The sequence below is a fragment of the Taurulus bubalis genome, assembly GCF_910589615.1.
Source record: "Taurulus bubalis genome assembly, chromosome: 4".
Lineage (NCBI taxonomy): Eukaryota > Metazoa > Chordata > Actinopteri > Perciformes > Cottidae > Taurulus > Taurulus bubalis.
Window position 1 is genome coordinate 10607497 of NC_136592.1, and position 18311 is coordinate 10625807.

Here is an 18311-nt window from a genome sequence, read left to right on the forward strand (position 1 = left end):
GTTCTCCTAATATTTGCCGCAGAGGTATCAAACAAAAAGTGGATTTTGTGGGCATGGAGGAGTTTTCATCTCGCCGTCTCTGGTGGGATTGTTAAAGCAGACAGTGTCTATAGATCTTTGGGGGTCACAGCATTCAGAACCTCCATTTGTTGCCGCCATCATCCCCTTGGTAACAATAAAGGACAATCGGTGTGTGTGAATGAGCTTGTGGCAGGGATCTGGACCCCTGCGCCTCAGGGTGAAGACCCTATCATCATCTTTGCTTGCTGCACAGCTCTGCCAAGGGAGCAGCAAAGCTTAAGAAATCATGCCCAGATTTGGCAGTACTTACTTTCGGTATATCTGGCTCTTTCTCTGTCCTCTCCCTGTGACTTAGCTGCATCTGCAGTGAAGCTGATCAATAGATCACACCAACATCAGGTCTTGAGGCCAATTAGGCCCGGCAAGCTGATGTCAGGATGCGTGTCAATACTGTGGCTATCTGCCCTCAGGAACAATGGATAAGGAATAAAAGCATAGATATTACTGAGTGAGTGTGTGTGTCTGTGTGTGTGTCTGTGTGTGTGTGTGTGTGTGTGTGTGTGTGTGTGTGTGTGTGTGTGTGTGTGTGTGTGTGTGTGTGTGTGTGTCCTCTGCAGTTACTGATTTACATGAAATGATCATCAGCTCATCCAAGAGAAGTTCTAGCACATCTTAAGCTCTTGACCGCTCCCAGTTTTCAGTAAATGCCTCCTTCACTGTTGGGTCGGCTCCTACATACCAAATAGAGAGGAGAAGTGTGATGAGGGGCTCCTGATCAAATGTCATTGTCTTGCTTTCATGCACAATACTTTACCGCCCTCTGTTGGTGGATTTAGTTACAACACGATTAAAAAAATATATAAATTGCATAATTTGACTTGTTCACGTATCACAGTTGATGCAAATTATCCTTTCAACCGGTTCCTGACAGAAAACAAGCACTACCCCCTGAACTTAACATATTACAATATTAGTTTAATTTCCCCTCGCCTTTAGCAAAGTAAAAGGATATCACTCCAAGTCTGCCCAATTCTGAAATACAATTTATCTGTGTCTGGACCTCTCTTGGATGAATCATGAAGGTGAATTCATTAACTTAACTGCAAGGTTTATGTGGTGAAAGGGCGAGGTGTGTTGAGGGTTCATAGAAGGGGAGATACAATCCAATTAATTCAGTATTGGTTAAGCAATAACTGAGAACCTCTCTCTCTCTCTCTCTCTCTCTCTCTCGTTCTCTCTCTCTCTCTCTCTCTCTCTCTCTCTAACACACACAGACACACACATGCACTCTCACTCTCTCTATGACAATCAAGTTAATTAAAATAGTTGAACAATCCAGTAGTCTGAATAAAGGCAGAATTATTCACCCCCTAGGCCGAGCACTTTAAATCCTAATCAGACACACACTAATTAAACCTTGTTTCCATCATTTCCTATAGTGAGGTGTGAGGTTGTCTGCAGTGTTGACACCAATGTGCTTGAGGTGTGTGCACGTTTTCATACGGTATAGGTAGTTACAGTAATTATGTCATTACATGGCACATACAAGCCTCCAGCCCATGTTGACACATAAGACAGCCAATATATTGTTGATGTGGTTACATGTTTGTTAGACTATAACATAGCTTCTTGCATTTCACATTACACTGCAAACACAGACTTTTGTCTTTTATTCACATAGAGTATGTCACAAAAAAGGTTGCCTTTCTAAACCAGATCAATCTTTCATCTCACCTAAATAAAGTCTTTAAAAATCAAATCTGCCTGCCTCTTTGGCAAACGATTATGTTCCTGTTCGTAACTGTGCCCACAGAGCTCTGTTAGTATGCATCTATGCTTACACATATATGCATTTCTATCTGCAGTAGGAGCCATAAATCAACACACATTAAAAATGACCCGTCTTCATTGCTTGAAATGTACACATTGGGAATGTTTGCGTTCACAAAAAGCCACCTTGCCATGATTTACTTCAATGTCTATTTGTAGAAGCTTGTGAAGGACTTGTGTTGGAAGGTATACTGCGACACCAGATGGTAACAGTAAGCTAATGCAAAAAGAGAGAGAGAGAAAAAAAAGTACATATGCCATGGGAAATTAGGCTTCTAGCTTGTTTGTCAAAGCTTGACTAACCAGTTATGTCATAACAAATCCTGCTCGGGGCAAAAAAGGCTTTGGTGCTGCTGCTTTGGCATCTTAACTGCTATGCATGTCTGTTCAGACCAGGCAGAGCAATCCAGCCATTCCAAACCTGAGGGACTCCAAACATGGATGATTCATGCAGACCCAAGGCTCCCGCATGAAAAGCATTCATTTGTTCCATTTTCCCATGGACTGAAAAAGTTGGACATTGAATGCCAGGAGCCATCGCAAGAATGGGGATTTTTTTTTCTACCTCGTTATGCTTTCAGGAACTACCCACTTCCCTCAGATTCTATGAATAGAGAGAAGATTGGGCGCAGCAGGAATAGTATGGTGTAACATATTTGAAAGGGAGAATGGAATGAATGTACAGCTCCATCTCTCTGTAATTATTTCATCTTGCATGTGACCTCACTTCCTGGATAGTGTCCGTGGTTATCAGGCGTCAGACGTCCCCCACCCCTCTTATCAGTGTTGTAAAGTTTAACGGCATTGATGTCCCAGAGGTATAAGGTTCACTAATCCTTAGCTGCAAGGTCCTTTCGGTTTTCTGGATACGTGAGAAGCGGCGATTCAAAGATGAGTGAAAATAAAGGTCAAGATTGACATTAACGAGGTAAGCTTGTTTCACTACACCTTTCTGACACATAATTCATTGTGTTGCTTCGAGCATAATAACAGCTTCATGGTTTACAATAGTATACTGTTCTTTTGTGCACACTGATCAAAGTCCTTTAGAGTCACACAAAATCCTTTTCAGGACTAAAAGTCTGTCTGTAACTCTGTTTTCGTTTTGCTCTGTTGAGACTGTGTATGAGTCCATTGAGCATTTGTACAGGCAAGAACATAAAGAGGAAATATGTTGCCAGCAGGAAAGGTATCAGGTTATGCAAGGTAATCATTGACACAGCAAAACTGTTGACATTTCCCTGCACATAAAAAAGAACAGCCTGCGCTCTATGAAGGTGCATGTCCATACATGAATGTCAGGATATCATGTTAAAACAATTCACTTAAATGCCTGTCAATCAACAAAAAGAAAAAACTGCAGATTGAGATTTTGTGTTTTTGCCACGTAAGCGCTCTCATGGTCATTCATTCCACACGTGGCGCTTTCCTTGTCGAGGTGTTTAATACATAAACTAACACATCTTTTAAGTTTTACCGAATGCACTCAATCAACCCCCTCAGTTGGTGGGGTTTTGCATTGGAGCTCACTGGTGACTGAAAGCACCATTGTCATGCTCGGGCATGATGTTCAGTGAGGACGGGCCTGAAGCCACACTCACAACCCCCCTCTGCCTGCGCTGAGTTCCTTGCTGTTTCTCATATTTCGCAGGTCAAAGGGATTTATCTGCGCAAGCTGCAAACCCCACAACACAGTCAACATGTATAAGACAACCAATGGTGAGTTATCCGCAGGTAATGACACGTGTATGTGTGACACAGCTTTCTCCCCTCATACTCAAAAGGGCTCCATTCTCACTTTCAGTTTCACTTTGTCTGTGAATATTATCATTAACTGAGTGTAAAATGATTATAATGTCGGAATAAGTGCTGTGCGCATTGTGTCTCCAGCCTCTGTTCCTTTGCCCGTCTGAATTAAATATTATTACTATTATTAATGCGGGTTCCCGTTTTCTCTTTCAGCTGTTCTTTATTGTAATGTATATCATTTCACCAGCAGTTATTGTTGTATTTCAACTTGAAACTTTTTGACTTTGTATTATTATTTCTGTTAGTCCGGATAAGGCGTCCCTTGAAACTCTTTCCGTATGACTGTTTTGTTCTTCATTGTTTGTCATTAATCAATTAGCACAGAGCCCACTGCATGCAGGACATTTCTTTGTTTCTTTTAAAGAACTTGGAATACATAAGAATCACGTTTACAGTTCAAAGTGTAATATAACCTATATTAAAGCCGACACATTATAATTTAGAATGTTCAATAAAAAAGTGGTTTAACCATGTTTACTTCCTGTTTTCCTCTAAAAAGGAAAAATGCTCATAGAGTTCACAGTCTATCTGTGCCCCTAACGTTCCTAAAAGGAACAAGTGTATCGTATGTCATTTCAGTTTAGTTCAGCATTGTTGGGCTGAAAGGAGAAAAAACTGTTTTCCTTTAATCAAGAACGTTGTCAGTATATAATGATGAGTCCTCTCCGTTCACCGGAGATCCAGTTATCAGTTCAAATGTGAGCAATTCAACGTTTTTTGCTCACAGAAGAGCATCAGCTAAATTCATTTGAATAAAAAATGAGATGTAAAATGAGTTATCCATGCCATTTTATGTATATATATCTGGCCTTCCTTTGAGCTAGTTGAGTATCTGGAGCATCACATTTGTGGGTTTGATTATACTCTCAAAATGGCCAGAAAAAGAGAACTTTCATGTGAAACTCGCCAGTCTGTTCTTGTTCTTAGAAATGAAGGCTATTCCAGGCGAGAAATTGCGAAGAAACTGAAAATGTGTCTGGGTGACCCCAAATATTCTTCTTCTCTTTACAGATGATATTTATGCATATGCACTGTCTAAGACCCTGACAAAAGTTTCATCTCCTGCAACTGTGGGACTCTACTCCTCATGTCAGAATCGAATTAGCATGATCCTTGGACAAATGGCGGGTATGTACAAACACTCTGCACCCAGCTAACATGTGAGCAAATCTTACCGCATCAAATTACAATTTTCAATATTTTCACCTCACGGACAATGGATGAGCAGGTGCCACCTTGAACTTTACAAATAAGAAGCACATTTCTGAATAGGAACATACACAAAAGGAACCACATATTAGGAGGCTTCAGAGTTCCACAAATGAGGAGGCTACATAGTCACCTTGCATTGGAAATATGTGAAGATTAAAACATGACAACTTAAGTTTCCATTGTATGGACGTAGTGACATTGAACAGACCGAATGGAGCATTTACAGCTGCGGACTCCAATAGAAAAGACAAGTTCAAGGTTCCTGGGCTTTGTGTTAACCAGGGGGTGCTGTCAGGATGATTTTTTTTTCCATTTTCATTGGAATGTGTATTCTTTTCTTGCCCTGACCTGAACAATTTAATATTAAATAAATACCTGTCATTGCAGAAATGTCGGGTTGATTATTTCCCCTGAAACAGGTTTAAGGTTTAGTGCCATGGCCAGGGCATTTTATCAGAGTTGGTGAGAGCCCAATCAGTCCTAATCACCAACTTATTGCTAAAATATTCAACATAGAATTCTAAAAAAACACATCCTCTTTGTGTCCAAGCTAACCACGTCTAAATGTCTCTGTACTTTGATTTTTAAGTTCATCCTCACATGTGGCCTACCCCAACCTGCTATTTATGCAAGATGCAGATATGATCAATGTTTTTTGTCTCCTCAGTGTACATGAAGCAGGAAGCTTCGAAGATTGAGCAGAATTACGAAGGAAGCTACAAGCCTCGCTCAGTTAAGCCTTCATTTTGTGGCTTTCTAGCTCTCATTGGTCGAATGCTCTTCTACAGGCCCATTTGGACAGAGCAGAACCAGCAGCAGCATAACATCCGGTTCATTAATGTACATTTTAGTGCCTGGCATTTTGCAGGCAGTGACCTGCTTTGGGCCGGGCTAGCCATACGGCTGTTTCAGGCCATGCAGATGAACTTTGGGAAATTACAAATTGTGCTCTACCGTGTGGCTCAACATGACGAAGAAGAAGAAGTCAAAGTGAAGGTTTGTAAATCTACACTGTCTACAGCCATGATAGTGGATCTGTGTGGCTTTACTGAGCCGCAAGACATAAAACTAAGTATTTTATCCATCTTCTTTTTTCTTATACCTTCAGTAGACAATTGTTTCCAGTGCAAACTGATGACAGCAAGATATATTTCTGCAAGGTCACATCACAGTCATTTGATGTACTGGAATGGGAGTCAAGTTTCGGTGGCGGATACCAAAGAATATATATTAGAAGATATGCAGGGATGGAAAGAGTACTATAATATGTCACTTAAATGCACTTAAAGTAATTTTATTCAAGTGCAAGTCAAATTAAGTCATTAGATGAAAGTAAAAAGTAGGTCAGTTCAAATTTAGTATTTTATGTTGAAAAGAGGGTTAAAAAAAAAGAAAACAGAGCATGGTAATATATGACAGACATGTATGATGGAGGAACATTGAACATACTTATTTGATCTGGCGATGGCGTTAAATGAAAAGTTAGTGGATCACAAAAGTCATTAGTATTCATTGTTATTTAATAGTGTTAAAATATGTCATGCCAAAGTGGGCAACAAACTGCCGACTGACATCGCCATGTTGCAAAAACACTTCAGTGAAATCTAATATGCCTCTTGTTTGTCCTGTTTTGTTTTTTTAAAATAATTCAGAGGCTGGAGGACAGTCCAAACTATTGGAGGTCCAAAAAGGTTTGCTGCTGCCCTCTGTGGTTTCTCTGCCTGTCCATTCTTGTGGTTCCACTTATCGCCCTGGTATTCCTGATGACCTTTGGCCTTCCCGAGCCTCAGCTGAAACCTGTCGCGCCGGTGAATGGAACAACCACCCAGGTGGGTGTGCTGGAGGGCCTTGTAATTGCTGCCATAGGAGTTCCTGCCGCAAGCGCAGTGAGGTTTGTCTTTCTGATGGGTAAGAACTTCATCTTCAGCCAGGATCTGAACATCAAGAAGGGGATGGACAATGAGCGCATCAGCATCCAGCTGGGCTTCATGAACGAAGTGAGGAAGGAGATGTGGTTTCTGTCTCAATTCATCCAGTTTATGGAGGTGTTTGAGAGGAGGAGGATCCGTGTGGTGCTGAAGATCACCAATCTGGAACGCTGCTCCCCCAAGAAAATTGTCGCAGTTCTGGATACAATCAACATTCTGCTTTCGGACGAGGAGAGTCCTTATATTTCCATTCTGGCTGTCAACCCAGAAGTTCTTGTGCAGAAAGTGAACTTTGCGGATGGCTGCTTCAGCAAAGAAGACAGAGCGTACGCGATGTTGAACCGCATCGTGACGCTGGCCTTCACCGTCCCACCACTGTGCGACGATTCGAAGCGCAGTTTATTTGACAGCCTCACGAGGAATTCAAAACAACCTGAGCATGTAATCATGAGCGAAGATAAGCGTAGAACTGGGAGCCTCAAAGAGAGCCATTCCTCAGTGGAGATTGTATTTGACACAAAAGAATCATATCCACTGATGAACAGAACTACAGAGTCACTGGAGGTAGAGGAGAAGGAAGTAGATAAGCTGATCAGGAGCATCCTGACCAGCAATGAAAGGAATCTAAACAAGTACATGCTAGAGGATGCCATGTACATGAGGAGGGAGATCAACTCCTTGCGACTGACTGTGATAATTATGAAGGCCTTGAAGAAGGAGCTTCCTCAACCAGACCTCATCGCAGCATGGGTGGTCTTGGCTAATCAGTGGCCCTGCCGCCTCAGCTGGATTATCCAGTGTGTGGAAGACGCTCAGCAGAGAGCAGTTATTGATCGTAACACTGAGGCCGACACCGATGATTCAAAGACCTTGTGGGAAGTCTTCAGTGGGTCCAGGGCTGAGCTGTACGTGATGAGTGCACAGATTGAGGACCTCCTTGAGCAGGATGGGGATCCTGAAATGTTTGAAAGATTTCTCAAAATGGATTTCCGATTCACGGTGAAGGACTTGAAAACATTTGAAGAGGCGACGGTGTCCCTGGATCGTTCGATTAGGAAGGAGCTGGCTCACCTCAGAGGGACCTCCAGGCTGAAGGATTCTGGTTGGATGAGGAACCTTGCTCCTCTGCCAATCACAACTATCATCAATATGAATAAAGAGGATGTGTGTAAAGAGGTAAGACATTTCTTCAAATATAATCTATCAGATTTCAGTCCCCGTTGATTTGGCGCGACAACAAGTGCAGCGTAACACTTGAGCAGCAATGCAGCCAAAAAAAACTATTGTTTTCATGAAGATTTTTCATCTTGCAATCAGCAACTGTGGAGGCCCCTGCTTATTGTCCCATTACTTCCTGCATGTTTCAAAATGGATCCTCTGTCAAAAGATGTAGGGAATGAATGAATATTTTTTCTAGAAGCATTTCTGAAGAATGATTGTTGTTGGTGACAAATACATTGCATTTCCTGTAAGTACTTCACAGTTAAAGGATCCCTGTGTGTCACCAGTTGAATCCCTTGTGCATAGAGTAGGCAATTTATCAAGCATTGGAATGGCGGACCCTGCCACTAACAATACATTCTATAGAGAGGTATATACTGAATTAAATATATAGAATTGCTTTTTTTTTTTTTTAAGCTGACCGTAAAAAGTATCCATAACACACACACATACACAACCAAGCAGTATTTGTTGATTGTTTATTCACCTCATCCAATGGTGAAAATCAAAAGTATGTATGGACTTGCAAATGCAACAGAAAAGATCAAATAAATCATATCAGGGAGGATCAGGAACTAAATCATATCACTCCTCTGTGTTGATAATGCTTACATGTTCTTTCTTTTTTTTAGTTGGAAAGAATGAAGTATCCCAGTAAGTATATTGATATTGTGAGAAGCAAAGACCTCAGTGGCTCGGCACTGATCTTTTGTGATGCAGATGACCTTAAAGACCTCCTAGATATGACCTTAGGTGAATGGGCAACATTCAGACTGCACTTCCTGGGTTTACCATCTCATCTCCGACCACAATATAAGAACATGGCACCGGCACCTTTCCATTCTCAGAACCGGCTGTCTGGATTTCGCCTCCATGTTCCCCATCAGTAGTCGTCTACTGTTGACAGCAGGTGTGGTATCCCTCACTTTGTAATCTGTATTTATCGACAATTTTTACAGTCACAATGCAGAAACTTGTACGTATGAATTAATTACATTTGTTTTGCTCTGCTACAGGAACTTGTGATAAACTCTTGATTCTGCTGACATGTTTGCTGACAAGACATGTTTTTGTATATCTTGTGTAACTATGTCAAAACATTGTCACTTCCATGTTGGTAATCTTCAGGGGGACAAGCGATGACAGCTGTAGTGTAACCTAAATGTTTTTTCTGTCAGTGTGTTATGGAAGGTGGCAAACAGAAAAAGATCCCCAAGATACAAAAGCTGTGAAACATGTTACCCAAACAAAACACACAGAACTATTGTTTCAACATTGCTTTTAACATCAGTCAGGACTATTCAAATATATAATTACAGATCACATGACCCCTTTGATGGAAAATAAGAAGCTTGAGGCTCCACTTTCGACTTTCTCTCTTCCTTTGCCTCTTTCTCACACAAAAGTGTGGCCTAAACTTGAAGATTATGTTTCTTAAATTGAGGGGTGTTTCATCAATGACTCAGGCTTTAATTCAATGGGAAGGTGAACAGGAGGCGCCTTTGGCACAAAATTGCAACTTCATTATAGGTTTTACACATTCATTTTTGTTGTTTTCTTAGTTTTTTCTTTTCTTTGTACTGTAAATTAATTATTGAATTACTGAATGTTTATAATGGTTTATAGGTTTCACAACCTTTAATAAAGGACTTTTACAGCACATCTAGCTTGTGGAAATTCAGGCATTAACAATGTTTATTTGGTGTTTTGTGTGATGTGTTAGAGAGTATACTAGATTATGTCAAAAACATTGTACTTGCAGTTAACTGTGATTCTCCATCATGCAATACAATATGCAAGTATCCCATAAAAAAAAAAGAAAACGCGCATCCAAGCAAATATATATTTTTTATTGTGTAGCACATCTCATTTTTTTCTAAATACATTTGCCAGTGTACAATCAGCCCAAGCAGTGTGCTGACTCGTTAATTATATTTTTACATCAAAGTATTCACATAATCAGCTGAAAGTTCATTTCATCTGTATTCCTTTTAACTATTTCCCTCAGAAGGTTGCAAACATTACATATAAAGTAATACAATTTCGCTGTCATACTTACTGAAATTAAACAGCACCGTACAGTTAGCATATGTTGTGGCGTTTCTTAGCATATTAGCACCCTTTAATACATTTTCTCCCAACTCACTGTGAATGATTTCTCACATTGGGCAATTGATCTGTAAAGCATATTTACCTGTTGAGCCAGGCTTATAGAAAAGGGACAGGAGGCACAGCTTCTTAATTCATTATTTTAACCATAACTAGTGGATCCATCAACACTTAGAGGTTTGTATATGACCCTTGCTCCCAGTAATGGCTAATTTATAAGTTCTTCTTGAAACATGCAATATATATATATATATATATATATATATATATATATATATATATATATATATACTCATGTTAGCAAAAGGAGAAGCGTTACAATATTCTAAAGAGCATAGTGGTTACTAGTTATTCATACAGAGGTATAAACACTCCAAAAAGGTGAAAAGGCTGGAATTCTGCTTTGGGTCTAATTGAGATGTATATAATAAGGTATAACTAGCGTAACTGGATGTAAGTCTCATTTTAACCCTTATTTGCATTTTGAGACACATATATATTCATATATTCAAGGCACACATGTTATTCAACATAATATCAAACAACAACCTTCAAATTCAAGAACATTTTTAGACAGCAGTTGGCAATCATACTCATGGTAAAGTTGTAATAAAGTGGGACACCAATCTCGTCCATGATTAAAAAAGCATCTGGCCAATTTCAAAATGTAAAAAAAGAAGAAAAAAAAATACATTTGCGTGTAAAGGAAAAAATATATTTAAAATGGATCCCAGATTTAAATTACAAATACTGATGTACTGGTACAACTCTGGGTCCGTGTGTTGTTATGCAGACAGCAGGAACTGCAGGGTCGGTTTGGCTGTAAAGCAGCTCACTTGCGTCCCAAGGACTCCGCCAACTTCTTGAGCCTTTTCTTGAGCTCCAGGGGAAACCGCTCATAGCACTTTTTACAAACAGGCTTCATGTCAAACTCAACAAACTTGTTCCTGCAAAGAAGGAAAGAAATGTCAAAACTAAATCTAATGTCTTGTCTCTCGCTCACATTAACCTTTCAGATTCCCCCTCACACCTGCATTATTCTATGTCTACATTACCAACACTGCAGGTTGAAATGTCTTTGAAGTCACAATCTCCTCACTTTAAATTGTGGTTGTTTTATGACATTTTATAGACCTAAAAAAATATTCCATTAATTGATCAGATTCATTGATAAGGAAAATAATTGTTAGTTGAAGCCCTACTCATAAGCATCAATTGAGCCAAAACTAAGTTTGATATAAATGTATACGCCAGAGGTTTCGCATAAACTCCATTAACGCATAACAATTGCAGGAGACTACTACACTAATAAATAAAAAAAGACAAATCATGACATCATGCCATTCTGTCAAACATGAAACACCACAGAAAAAGAGGAAGGCAGAGATAGCACCAACCAAGGATGGAGTGGTGAGTTGTCAAGATTAATAACTACAGACAGACAGCAGGTTTTTTCTTGCGGTCTTTGGCGTCGCGCTCGCGTCGAGCCAGGCGGCGTTTCAGCTCCTCGGGCATGCGCTCATAGCAGTGCTTGCACACCGGCTTCAGGTCAATTTCAACAAACTTATCTCTGAGTAACCACAGAAGTGAAGTGAAGCATGTAAGAGGAGAAATTGGAGGAAAACGGGGGAGAAAAGAGCCAAAGAGGAAAAGGGGGGAGAAAAGAGCCAAAGAGGAAAAGTTGTCGCAGGAAAGTGAAACACGCACAGACAAGTGTTAACACTGGCACTAAATTACGTGTTAAGTAAGAGTGTAACACAACATTTAGAGAAAATATAGTAGTTAGTTAGTAAATAGAAGCTATTAATGAGAGCTTTTATTGAGCGATGTCACTTACTTGAGAGTGAGTTTTGTGTGGCAGGTGGAGCATGAGAAACAACTGACACACCAGGCCTTGTTGAGAGCAGACACCACTAAAGGTGGGGGGGGGGGGGGGACAGAATGAACATTAAACTTTTGTATGTTCAAGCAACATTCTATGTAAACCACAGCCCTGAAGATATCAGATTAATACTCACCATCGCCTTCAATCACACGGTTGCAGTGATAGCACACATCGCCGAAGAGCTTAAAAAAATGCAAGGAGACAGGATGTTTTATTTTATTATTAAAGCAAGCATTGCTAATATTATGTCCGCCTTGTCCATTCTTTTACCTGACTCTTTGGTTTCTTACCTGGTTATAATGAGTCTCACAGTAGGCCAACCCCTTCTTCTCATAATGTCGATGACCGAGGAAAGGCTTCTCACACTTAGCACACACAAAATGCTGTCAACAAAAACAAATGTTGTTGAGGGAAGAGGGAGGGGAAAAACTCCCAATGTGGGGATGTGAAACTGACTAGAGGAACAGTTGCCAACACAACATGAATAATACATGTGTTTACCTCGTTAGAAATGTTTAAAAAAGTTATAGACTTGACCTGTGGTGAAATATTGCTGTTGTTTTTGTTTTGTTTTTAAAATCACATTCAGCCCACTAGTGTGGCGTCCCACTGTGTTTTAAAAGCTCTACTTTTCTGATGAGTGCGCAATAAAGGTTTCTGAAGTGGTTAGAAACTAAATTTATTTCAGCAAATGACTGTATTTAGCATTAAATTGACTACTATACACTGTTGATAGTCTGGAGCTTTTTAAACAGTAAAGAATTCAGCAGCCTCCAGACAGATGAACATTGGGCCTCGGGAGAAATTATCTTTTTAAGAGTGCTCACATTTTTCTTACTGCCTCGAATTAGCTCATTAACAGTGTTTTTGGTACTAAAGTTGTGTATTCAATACAATTTTCCTGTCCATAAGTAATGGTAACTAAACGTAAAATGAATTAAAGAGTTGTATTCTGCTTCAGTGTCAAAACTTTACTTACAATATAAACTGAATCAAGTTGGCACCTCAATGTAAAGATAATGTCACACTTGCCTGTCCTCACATCTTAAAAAAAACTATCAAATCATGAACAGGGGAAAACATGGTGACCATCCCTAAAATACATATACTGCGTATATACTGTATCCAGCGCATCATAAATAGTCTCATTCTTTTAGACAAACCTCCACGTGCCACTGCTTTCCCATGGCGTTGACAACACGGCCCTCGATGGGTCTCCTACAGGCACCACAGATCGGCACACCCATCTTATCATGGCAGGGCAAACAGAAGAGCTCTCCCTTCAGCTCCCTGGCCTCTGCTGTCAATTCCTTCCTGTGGGCGGAGAAACATCAAAACACATTGAAGATTATGTTTCGTGATGTCATAAATATGTGTACTGCTTTCTGTGCTCCACAGTGGGGTGGAGAGGCAAGACTGACCCACAGTTGTTGCAGTTGAAGTGGTCTGGGTGATAGGGGTCATTCTTAAAGATCAGAGGTTGCTCTTCAATGATGGCGTGGCACTTCTGGCAGATGTACTTGCCCAGGCCACGAGCTTTCTCGCGGTTATGGCAAGGGCGGCACAGGTGCCTGAGAACAAAATGTAGGGGTGTCAAGAAAAGTACAAGTGTCAGTGTCTCGATATAAAGACTGTAATAAGGCGGGATGCTTACCTGCCAGCATTTTTGACAAATCCCACGTCTGCAAGCACAGCCTGGCAAATGTCACAGCAGAAGCAGTCAGGGTGCCAACTATTGTTCATGGCCTTAATGACACGACCAATGATGAACTCCCCTGAGGGAAACCCATAAGTGAGCGATCAGTTTGAGGCAAGTCTAAGTCCTTCAATATTTGTTGGTACTGCATGTTATCAGTGTATTGTTCATATCCTACACAACATGCATATTCATATATCATAGTTCCTAATGAGCACACAGTTATGGAGTTCATGCGTTACTTCAATGCACTATAGTGCTTCCTATAATGTTCTCAAAGTGACACTTTACTGTTGAATGCATTGTAATTGTATCCATTTAATTTGATTAGCGCATGTCCGTCTATCCCTGGGCACAGTCGAGCAGTATTTAAATTAAGCTTAGGTAGCACTAAAATGCATCTTGGGTCATATAAACACTAGTGGGAAGTTCTAACTAAAAAGTTAAACAAAAGTATGAATACATTTAAAGATCAGTGAGAACACGCAGGGATCTAAGCTCTCAAACAGCAGATGGAGGTCAGGGATGCTCACATGCAAATGTGCCACAGTGCAGTGGTTCCCAAACTGCGTGTGAAGATGTGGTGACGGCCTGATGCTTTGCTGCACACCACTTGCTATGGAGCGGTTTATGAAAGATTTGTCAAGCGGTTTTGAGTAGACAACGATCCAAAAGCAAAAGGAGGGCAGATAGAAAGGATTTGCGGCGTGAACACTGACTGCTTTAAATTAAAGCTTAATCAAGATGTTTTATTGTGTCATGGCAAACCTTCCACACATGTATACCAGAGGTGTGGGAATTTATCAATTATAAGATGCATTGCGACGCAGACGTGAACGATTTTACATCGATGCAGTGACAGAACATTATCTGAAGCCTGGCTTTATTTCAGGTGTGAATGAATCTTTGTTGTTTTGCCATCATTTACTGTCACGCTTGTTTCTCTCTTCTTTCTCTCCTCTCGGCTCTACTCCTTTGATCTCTGGGTTTCACAAGACTAAACTTACACACATTATGCAAGGAGGTGAGAGGCGGCACTCGCCAGTCCGCTAGCCTGTTGCCCCCGCTACCAATATTAGCTGTTTGTTTTAACAATGTTGAGCTGAAGAAAAACATACATACAAACATACATACATACATACATACATACATACAGGCTGAAATGTAATGTCTTATGTGCTGGAAGATATTGAAAAGATGCAACTTTTAGTAATACACTGTTGTCGTCCAATTTTTGAAACCACTTTTTAAATAAAAAGTCCAGATTAACTGACTGTTATTTATGAAAAAGTCGCCATATCCCCAAAAATGTATCATTGAGAATGCTCGTAGACAGATGAATCCTAATCAAATCGAGTCATGGGGCTAGTGAAGATGTACACTTCTAATATAAACCAATGCAAAACAACTGCATGACCAGAAAAAAAATCAAAACAATTCTAGTCTAATCTAAAAAGAATGACTTGAGAACCACCAAAGATGCATTCTGGTACCTCAATTAGATCTAGACAAGGTCAAATATATATCCAAATACAAAATACTTTAATATTTACACAAAGTGTAGTCTAGTCTAGTCTTTCTGGGGTCCACAAACACTAGATCTGGACAGGCCCCGAAATGAAGGAGGCCCTGTAACACTCACCACACTGGTGACAGCAAGGGGCAAAGAGCATCTGGAAGTCATGTTCGCAATATTTTCTTCCTTCAAACTGTGAAGAGAAAAGGATTTGAGATAATTTCACTCAAGAGAAACAGTCAATACATTCTCCATATATATAAAAAAGAAAGAGTACTGACAAATCCCCAGCGCACGTGCAGCACATAAAGTATAGCTCATCAATGTATTGATTTGTGAAACGGTTTACCGTGCACTACCTCATAAAAGAGTCCCTCTGGGAACTGCTGGAAACACTGGGCACACACAAAGCAGTGCTCGTGGTACAGCTCTCCATTGCTGTTGACGATCTTCTCGGTCGCAGCAAAGCCACTCTTGCAGCGCTCACAGGCGGCACTGGCCAGGGCGTTAGCGATGCTGTTGCACAAGATCAGGAAATATACATATTAGCACACGGCTACCCCACAGGCCTGTGAAATGTTAGGCTGGACATTGGGGTGCAAGGCTGGGCCGATGTTTATCATTTCTCACATAGCTATTGAGCTACTCCATTAACAGCCAGAGCTTGTTTCAGCAGCTGTCACTGTGGGGAGTGGAAAAATAGTCTGTGAATGAGTTTGTGAACTCACTATCACCGGTACTCACTCCACTGCCACCTCCTAATTTGGTAAAGGAAGAGAGGTACTGAAACCTAGCTGAACGTCGACGTGCAGCCTTTCCTGGTTTTCCTTGGTCTAATGACGTGCGCTCAAGCGCACATATTTCTAATATATACACACACACACACACACACCTAATAAATTAACAGATAATACCAAGATTTCAATGCTGTTCCACAACTTTCTGCCAGTAGGTCAGTAAAGTGTGAGGCCAATGCTGACTGAAGCTGCGTGTTAGACATAAATATGTTTTATTAAGATGCACACTACAACAACAAGTAACTAGATAATTAGCATCATGTTGGCCAGTAATGTCTTTCCACGCAATAGTTGCCATCTTTAAAAGAACTCCACTCAACTCTCATAACCTCTATGATGAGAGTTCACGAGTGTTGAGCGCTAATAATTAATAAGAAATGTTGAGAATACAAATGTAAAAAAAGCTAACTAGCATGCCCATGTGACACTTAATTAGCTCCAATGTGGGGAGGGACAGCACATAACGTGATTTAACTAACGATGGCTACAACATTTATGAACAGGGAGGCCTTTTAAAACTGTTAGCCCGGACAACGTTATGAATGGGTCACACCGCTGGTGCCGTAAAGAAGCGGCTAGCTAACTGTTCCCCCAGCGTTAACGTCGACGAGCTAATATGACGTCAGCGGTTGTGAACGTGTTGCTGCTAACCGGTCAGTGGGAGCGTCTCACCTGCCCGTCATTGCAGCCACCCCGAGCATCCCCTCTCAGCACGAAGGTGTATGTATGTATGTAGCCACCGACGTCTCTTGGTGGGCTGCTTCCTTTCGCTGTGTTCGACAAAGGTTTTCCAGGGAAGGGGCAGACTCGTCCTGCGCCGCGCGGTGCCCCTCCCGTGACTCCCGCACCGTGCCCGGGTTGTTGGCTGGCGGGCAGCGGGATCAGGCCACCACCCTCAGGGAGGGTCTCCTAAAGTGTGACGTCATTAGCTTTCTACATCACTCGTAATGTAGCCGAGGGTTATGGTGCGACTACACTTTATAATAGTAATACAATAATAACACGAGGCTCTAGTAGTCTGCACAAGACGGCAACCACTTTATTTCTTTTCACACACTTCTAGGACATGTCTTCTCTTTTCCTTTTTCCGTTGTATCCTTCACAATAAAAGCCCCAGACACATGCAATGGAACACTGCTTCCTACAGAGCTGTTAAAGTCACTCAATATAATAGGTTACAGTAAAAACAGCCCTATGCAATAATCTGATAGATGGACAGAGCTGTTTACAGTGCTGGTTGAAAACTGAATTAACGCACAAATATATACACAATCAATTTGATTTGAAAGCATACTTTTGACAAACAATGAAGACAAGAATGTACCTGTGAGCTGATACTCTTCATAAAACTTATACAACTGTGTTTGGAATGATGGAGAGATCATGTGGATTTGAGTAATACCAGCCATCTGACTTCATCAGCTCTTAGTCTGTACCTGAAGTGCCACCAGCATGTGAATCATCACAAAGAAAATACAATTAGCTCAGCTGTGGGTGGAGCAGGAGACAGCACTCAGGTTCGGTCTTGGAGTTGTATCATTTGAATGCCCTTGTGCTTATATTTATATCTTTGTGTTGGCTGTTGTTTATATTCCTTCTAGGAAAGCACTCTGCTTGGAGGTAAGTGCAGTATAAATAACAGTTACTTGTATTGTAATACATGCTATTCCCTTTCTCTATAATGATACCATTTTCTCACAGGGAGGGTTGAAGCTTGATGTAACCCTTTTTATTGGCTGAAAGATAACGAGTTGACACACAGTTAATCACGTATAGAGGTGTATTTGTCTAGTTAGCAACATTATGTTTTGCCTATTTTTCTCTGTAAACATATTGTTTTGTACATTAGACAGAGGATATGTTGTGGTGGTTGATTAATAAAATGTTCTTTGAGGCCCATTTAGGACAAGGAAAAGAGCTCTGCAGGAGGAACACAAAGGAGAATGGCTGCAAGCGCACTATAGATAAGAAAATAATCTTTAAAAAAACATGACATTAATGCTATTTTTGTTGGACAAAATTATGCTTTGACAATAATTCAAACTAACATAGGAAAATTATTTAATTTTCAAGGCTTTGTAGGTTTGTAATTTTAGCAGGGCATCGCCCGCACAACGAAACGATTTGAGGGCAAATAATCAAACGATGAGCCAACTTCACCACATCTGACAGAATTCATTAAGGTCTCCAGAATAATGAGGGTGTGTGTACACAATTTCAAAAATAATTTTTAATGACTAACACACATAGTGCCCCGAATAGTTTGTGACTCTTTTATTAAGAGTTA

General features: G+C 40.6%; 2 protein-coding genes across 3 annotated transcripts; one reads left to right on the forward strand and one right to left on the reverse strand.

Moving 5' to 3' along the window:
- Positions 1–3551: 3551 nt before the first annotated feature.
- Positions 3552–9649, forward strand: nkpd1 (NTPase, KAP family P-loop domain containing 1; the record flags this gene model as incomplete). Its single annotated transcript, XM_079217503.1, has 6 exons — positions 3552–3570; positions 4672–4788; positions 5540–5868; positions 6525–7976; positions 8654–8931; positions 9038–9649. The coding sequence occupies 5 exons, from the start codon at positions 3552–3554 to the stop codon at positions 8909–8911; spliced, it is 2175 nt and encodes a 724-aa protein (XP_079073629.1). The 3' UTR covers positions 8912–8931; positions 9038–9649.
- Positions 9650–9859: 210 nt separating this feature from the next.
- LOC306735249 (LIM and senescent cell antigen-like-containing domain protein 1) lies at positions 9860–16725 on the reverse strand (the record flags this gene model as incomplete). Of its 2 annotated transcripts, none has more annotated exons than XM_079216703.1 (10): positions 9860–11077; positions 11968–12043; positions 12149–12197; positions 12306–12398; positions 13179–13329; positions 13437–13586; positions 13670–13790; positions 15354–15420; positions 15587–15743; positions 16697–16725. In XM_079216703.1, 10 exons carry the CDS (start codon positions 16723–16725, stop codon positions 10963–10965), a joined length of 1008 nt encoding a protein of 335 aa, XP_079072829.1. The 2 variants fall into 2 exon arrangements, with proteins under 2 accessions (XP_079072829.1, XP_079072828.1); XM_079216702.1 differs by lacking the exon at positions 9860–11077 and adding an exon at positions 11562–11700.
- Between the last annotated feature and the right edge of the window lie 1586 nt (positions 16726–18311).